This window comes from Auxenochlorella protothecoides, assembly GCF_000733215.1.
Source record: "Auxenochlorella protothecoides strain 0710 unplaced genomic scaffold scaffold54, whole genome shotgun sequence".
Lineage (NCBI taxonomy): Eukaryota > Viridiplantae > Chlorophyta > Trebouxiophyceae > Chlorellales > Chlorellaceae > Auxenochlorella > Auxenochlorella protothecoides.
Window position 1 is genome coordinate 443,638 of NW_011934258.1, and position 6,645 is coordinate 450,282.

At 64.7% G+C, this 6,645-nt stretch overlaps 2 protein-coding genes across 2 annotated transcripts in view; one reads left to right on the forward strand and one right to left on the reverse strand.

Annotated features, from left to right (window-relative positions):
- Positions 1-127: 127 nt before the first annotated feature.
- F751_4792 (hypothetical protein) lies at positions 128-3,006 on the reverse strand (the record flags this gene model as incomplete). Its single annotated transcript, XM_011400893.1, has 7 exons — positions 128-441; positions 596-917; positions 1,094-1,270; positions 1,516-1,638; positions 1,856-2,071; positions 2,247-2,415; positions 2,933-3,006. 7 exons carry the CDS (start codon positions 3,004-3,006, stop codon positions 128-130), a joined length of 1,395 nt encoding a protein of 464 aa, XP_011399195.1.
- A 1,273-nt stretch (positions 3,007-4,279) lies between these two features.
- The window catches only part of F751_4793 (L-threonine dehydratase biosynthetic IlvA), a gene marked incomplete at both ends in the record, with an annotated part of 4,074 nt that continues 1,708 nt past the window's right edge, over positions 4,280-6,645 (forward strand). Inside the window, 7 exons of the mRNA XM_011400894.1 lie at positions 4,280-4,321; positions 4,478-4,558; positions 4,721-4,855; positions 5,117-5,381; positions 5,598-6,020; positions 6,218-6,350; positions 6,509-6,638. Of these exons, the coding sequence (XP_011399196.1) occupies positions 4,280-4,321; positions 4,478-4,558; positions 4,721-4,855; positions 5,117-5,381; positions 5,598-6,020; positions 6,218-6,350; positions 6,509-6,638 (1,209 nt within the window). The remainder of the gene's footprint in view (positions 4,322-4,477; positions 4,559-4,720; positions 4,856-5,116; positions 5,382-5,597; positions 6,021-6,217; positions 6,351-6,508; positions 6,639-6,645) is intronic.

The following is a 6,645-nucleotide window of genomic DNA, read 5'->3' on the forward strand; positions in this document are numbered from 1 at the left end:
TTAAGAGAGGCACTTGGCCAGAGGGCCAGAAGCCTGGCGAGCAGGTTGTGTTTCGAGGGCAGGGCAATGTTTTCTCCTGCATGATTCCATGGAAGCGAGAACAGGCGACCTCCTCGCCAAAACCACCTCACGGGGCTCCTCCTCGCGCGCTCTCCTCCGCGCCAACTCCGCCGGCCGCGGCCGAAGGGGACGCATCTGGGCCGGGCGGCCGTGGCATCAGGGCGCCGAGGGAGGTCTTGCTCGTGGCCTCCGGCCCCTGCGCCAGCTTGGCGCTGGTCAGCAGCTCTGGCTGCCCGGCGGCCAGGGTGAAGGAGGCGACGGGTGCAGCACTCGCCGGCGCCGCCGGGGGCCCCTGCTGCTGCCTGCGCTGCGCATGCCACAGCTGCAGGGCCAGGTGCGCCGCCACGGCGGCCAGTAGCACCACTGCACCGCCTAGAATGCCTGCGGGAGTGGGTGGCGGCCTCGATGAGTCGCGTAGTTGGAAGTCTGTGCGTCGGGGGGAAAAAATGGTTCTCGCGCCAAAGTCAAGCAGGGGGGCACCCTTTCTCAAGCCTCATACGCCACACACACAACCACCACCATCCAAGCGCCTCACCTCCCAGCAGGCCTCCCACCAGCTTGGCGTGGTTGCCACCCCCCTGTCCCCCCTCCATGATCCCGGACTCGCCGGTGGCGTCCTCGCCCGGCGTGGGGTTGCCCCACAGCGTGCCGTCCAGCGTGGCGCCGCTGAGCGCGAGTGCAATGGCTGTGGCGTTGGTGGCTCGCGCGAACTGGGCCGGCGTCAGGCTGCCCTCCTGCAGCGCGGCGGTGGCCGGGAGGAGCAGGGACTGCGCCAGGGAGGACGCCTTCTGGACGTCGGTCACCGACAGGAGGTAGTCGGTGTACTTGATCAGCACCGCCACCGCCTTGGCCACCGACTGCAAGAGGGGGTTGTGATGGAAGCGAAGGCGGTGAACGTGTTTCGAGGACTTGCGGCGGCTGCAGCAGGAGCCAATGCATGTCCAGAATCCTCGGGGCCCGCAACTGGACAGGGACGCGCACGTAACGTCAAGGCCAGACGCGTGGCGTCCCAAGAGCAGGGTACCCAACCCACCGCCCTCATGCTGCTGGTGGCGGCGGTGCTGCTCAGCATGCCTTGCGCCTGGCTCAGGAAGCTGGCAATGCTGTCGGCGTCGGTGAGATCCAGGGAGCCGCCGGTCAGCAGACTGCGCCGCCGCCGCGGCCGATCAAGGATCATGTTGCCCAGCATCTCGAACAGGGGGATGGCGCTCTGCGAGGGGCCGCGATGAGGGGCTGTGGGGTGGGTGGGGAGGGGGCGGGCGCTGGGCCGTGGCCACCCCCGCCACCAGCAAAAGGACCCAGACCCTGCGGCTCCCAGGCACGCGCGCATGTGCCAAGGTGGAGCTCGGACGGCGGCGGCGCTCGGGGCACGCTCCACCTCAGCGCATGAGTCGCGCCGATGCACCCCTCTCCTGCTTTCAATTTTCTCTTGGCTTTCCTTCCACCACCCTCTACCTGCTTGTACTCGGCGTCGCTTGCGCCGGGGACCAGCAGCTGCAGGGACGTGAGGATGAGCATCTTGACCTCCACCTCTTTGGCCAGCTCGGCGCGAGCGTCGCTGTTGCCCAGCAGCGCCGTCTGAGGAATGGGGGCCGGCAAGGAGCGGGCGCTGAGAGCAAGGTTCACATGAACAGAGGGGGGGCATAAGATTGGCGCCTGACGCACGAGAGATGACTACGTTTTCTGGTTTTCTAGCTTAAGCAGGGAGTACGGCCAGCTGCAGAGCCTGGGCATCCTGCAGCCCCTGCGGGACGGCACCCTGCAGCGCTGAATGACTCATCCCCGGCCAACACACCGAGTAGGCGTTGTGGGCGTCCATGGGGGCCGGCACCAGGCCCAGGTCGTCGCGCAGCGCGGCCCTGCTGGAGTTGGCGTAGACAGCAAGGGTGGAGAGGGGGCTGATGGTGATGTTGGCTCTGCAGTCGGAGGGCTGGGGCGCCGCCAGGGGCAGCGTCTCCGGCCAGAGGGTGGCGGTGTCAAAGCAGGTGTCCAGGCTGTTGTAGCTGTCCACCTATTGCGTGGGACGAGGGGGCCTGGGAATAGGGCATCAGTGCACACGCCGTACCAGCAGGACCGGGTCCTTGTGTGACTCAGCCCCCTTCACCATGCAGCAGGCCCACCCAGGGTCAATCCTGCTGGTCCCTGGCCCCACCCCTTGCTCTCGCCTGGGTCAGGTTGCCCGACACCGAAGCCGGCACGATTCGCAGGGTGCCGCTGGGCTGGGCGGTGCCCAGGACGAAGGATCCGCGCCGGACGAGGGTCTGCTCCTCGCCCAGGGAGGGGGCGCGGTCGCCGTCGGTGTCCATCCACACCAGGCAGCCCAACAGGAAGCCGTCGTAGGCCACTCCCGGGCATCTGCTGGCAGAGACTGGGGGAGGCAAGGGTGTCTGGGAAGGGCTGGGGTGCCACAGCCGGGCTGGGTGGAGGTGGTGGGCTCGGCGATGGAGGCTCGGGGGGAGGTGGAAACTCAGGGGATAATGGTGGGAAAGTGGGTGGTGGTGAGGAGGGGTGTGGCGGTGGTGGGGAAGGAGGTGGGGAACCAAAGGGCGGCGATCCCAAGGCATTGGGAGCTGGGGCTGGAGGAGATGGGGGAGTGAGGGAGGGTGAGGGCGACGGAGAGTGAGGGATGGAGGGTGGGATGCCGGAGCGCGGGAACGGGGGAGGGGGGGGTGCTGGAGATGGTGATTCATCCGGATTAGGATCGTCGGGAGGGAGAAGGACTGGGGGGCAACCCGGCCGCAGCGCTGCATGAAGGTCGAGATGGACGGTGGTATATACACTGCAGGAACAAGAGGCGCAGGAGGCAATGCAGGCATTTGACCACAGGATATGCTGCAGGCCTGACTGGGTCAACTCTCCGTCCCCGACTCACCCTGCGAGCAGGGCGACGATTAGAATGAGCGACGCGCAACGCCAGAAGGGCGCTGTGGATGATTGTCCTCCCATTCCGCAGATGAGTCAATGTACAGCCATCATGCGTTCCAGAGCCATTTTGTATCTTTAAGTGTCCCGGTGTCGACGGAATCAATGGGAACCGGTCCATGCGGCCCGCTGAGGCGCCGTCTCCGGACCGGGATCGCGACCTGTTGATACCCCATGCCGGCGACACAAAGTCATGCTGATCAGCAGATAGTTTCTCGATAGTGCAAAAGGGCAAGCCGGTGCATCTATGAACTGTGTTCATTCAGCCGTGCCAGTCCGGCAAGCTGTTGTGCTGGTGTGGCGGGCTGCGATTGCTGGGCACGGCCATGCGGTAAATTATGCGGGAACCCGATAGCGGATCAACGAACAGCGGCCATGAAACTAGTATGTTCGAAAGAGGAGGGTATGTGAATAATCTCATGTCCAGTGTAGTGCGGGACCAAGCGGCCAGTGGGCTACATTGGCAAGTAGCGCTGTTGGACATTGTAACAATGCAGACATGCTTTCCAGCATCTCCAAGAGGATATGAATGTCAGGAGTATATAAAAAACCAAGAGTATATAATGCATGTATCAGCAGCAGAGTATCACCACCACTTGTTGGCTCGGGCCTTGGTGTTTCTGTCATGGCGCGTTGCAGTGCGAGATTACGAATACTGGACATACCCGAACAAAGCCCTCATCGCGCCCGGACTGTACAGAGCACGTGCTCCTATCACCAGCACGAGGACAGGAACTATTCCCCTCTACGTTCATTGTGTATAAATGCTGTTCGACACTCCTGTTTACTAGGCACGCCCGGATGGCGGTGTGCTTGGCGAGCACGAACTTGGCGCCCAGTGGGCGACCGCACACTACCAACTCCCACCATGTCCTTACCCGACGTGCAAGCGGCACATGCACCCTGGCGCATTCCCAGGGCCGGCATGCAAATCCAGTGAGAGGTGCATGCGCGTGCGCCGCTCTGGTGGGCTCGGAGGCCACGCCTGTCAGCGCAGCTCGTAGGGATGTCCTCGAGGATGCGGCGGTGACTGTGGCCCCGGAAGATTATGCTCTGGCTCCCGGTCAGATTAGCACCGTGAATCGCACCGGTGGAGCTCACCCCAAGGACGACTGGACGCCGGTGGGTCCCCAGCGTGTATGTGTAGGCTGTGAGGAGTATCGGGGTTGTTTCCTGGACTCGGCGTGCCTCCCGGAAGAGGGCCTGGCATCAACGACTCTACCCCGAAGGCAGCCTACCACATCTCCTGATTCAGAGTCCCTACTTTGACACGGCGTGGAGGCATCAACCTGGGGGATACCTGCGCGAAATCCTGACGGCCAAGGTCTACGACGCCGTGGTGAGTGGACCTGGAGTCCTTTGCAGCGAGGGGGGTCACGGCCAAACCTTCTTCTGCTCTCATGTGCCCGAAATGGCCGGAGGTTCCTAGCCGTAGGACAAGGGTCAGCCGATGGCATTGCAGTCAGGACGACGTGTCCCCTCCTCTGCGCCGCAGGTGGAGACCCCACTGCAGCCTGCCACCCAGCTGAGCCAGGCACTCCAGAGCACCCTGCTCCTGAAGAGGGAGGACCTGCAGGTGTGTTCCTGCTTGGTAGTGGGTGACCATGGTACGGAGCATCGTGTGGCGCCGTCTCCTGATCCTCAGCATTGACTGGGGAGCCCCCTTTTCTCGTCCGACCCCTCTCGCTTTCCAATCTTACTCGAGCCCTGCACAACCTTGTCCAATCTGACCCCACAGCCCGTCAAGTCGTTCAAGCTGCGGGGGGCCTTCAACTGCATGACGCAGCTGACTCCAGAGCAGCTGGCGGCCGGCGTGATCACCGCCAGCGCCGGGAACCACGCGCAGGGCGTCGCATTCTCCGCCAAGCAGCTGGTGAGGGGTGTGCAGGGCGAGGAGGAAGGGGGAAGTGGCCCAAGGGGGCCGGCTGAAAGATTGTCGGGAGTCCATATGAAGGCACCCATGCCCTGGATCACACGCTTGCCGCATGCGGCCCAGTGCCATCATGACTCCCATTCCCTGGCCGCGTATTTCTAGCCCCAAGTCTTTTCGGTCTCTGCTGATCCTGCCCTCAGCCCCCCCCTCCTGACCCATCCCTCTCCCAGACTCCCTCTTCCCCCCTTCCCTCCTTTCCAGGGCTGCGAGGCCATCATCTGCATGCCAGTGACCACCCCCGCCATCAAAGTGGCGGCGGTGCGTGCCCTGGGCGCGGGCGTGGAGCTGGTGGGCGAGACGTTTGGCGAAACCAACACACACGCCCAGGCGCGCGCGGCGGCGGAGGGCCGTACCTTTGTCCCGCCCTTCGACGACCCCTACGTCATCGCCGGCCAGGGCACGGTGGCCGCCGAGATCCTGCGCCAGACCGACATGGACTCCCTGGACGCCATCTTCGTCGCCGTGGGTGAGGCGGGGGGGCCGAGGGTGAATGGGGAACCGGGGGCGCGTTGGAGGTGCAGGGCCCCCCCATGAATCAGCCCTGCGTCGCCGGCTCCGTTCGTGGTCGTGGTCTTCCTGTGCCCTTCCTGCCATGCACCCTCAGGCATGCATAAAGGTAGACTTTCAACACTTCCATGCACTTACCCACCCCACACATCACCCCAACCCCCACCCCCTCCAGGCGGCGGTGGGTTGATCGCGGGCATCGCCGCCTACGTCAAGGCGGTCAAGCCCGGGATCAGGGTGTACGGCGTGGAGCCGGCGGGGGCCAACGCCATGGCGCAGAGCCTGGCGCGAGGCCGGCGCGTACAGTTGTCGCGCGTCGACGGCTTCGCCGACGGCGTGGCGGTGAAGCAGGTGGGCGCGGAGACCTTCCGCCTGTGCCGGGCCCTGGTGGATGGCGTGCTCCTGGTGGACAACGCGGCCATCAGCACCGCCATCAAGGACGTGTTCAACGAGACGCGGTCCATCCTGGAGCCGGCGGGCGCGGTGGCGGTGGCAGGGGCCAAGGCCTTCCTGCGCCGGCCCGAGGGCAGGGGGGCCACGGTGGTGGCGGTGACCTCAGGGGCCAACATGAACTTCGACCAGCTACGGGTCGTGTCAGGTGGGTTTGATGGGGGGCCTGTGTAGGGAATGGGTGGTGGGGTGGCAGGGGGTGTTGTGATCGGGAGATCAAGTGTCGAGGGAACTCATGGATGGGAGTGGAAAACCGTGTGGGAGGGCTGCCCGATGTGTGCGCAACTTGGTCCTCCACAATCAACACCATCATACTCAACCCCCTCCCTCCCATCTCGCGCACAGAGATGGCTGACATCGGGGGCGGGGCGGAGGCCATGCTGGTCACCACCATCCCAGAGGACCGCGGAGCCTTCCTAAACTTCATGGAGATTGCGCTGGGGGGCAGCCCGGTGTCCGTCACCGAGTTCAAGTACCGGTGAGGCCTCTGAGGGGGGGCTGACTACGGAGGAATGCTGGGGACTGCTGCAAGCAAAAGCACAGCCGGGGCTGTTGATGGCTCGCCTCATGAGCTGCAGCTTGCTCCCAGCATGCCTGTCTCCCATGTCTCTAAACCACCCGTCGCCACCCACCCAGGCACTCGAGCGCCGACGCCGCCCACATCCTGTTCTCCATCTCCCTGGCGCCGCACTCCCCGGAGTGCACGGCCGTCGTCCGGCGGGTGAACGACGCCGGATTGGCGACGCGGGACATCAGTAACCTGGAGGTGGCCC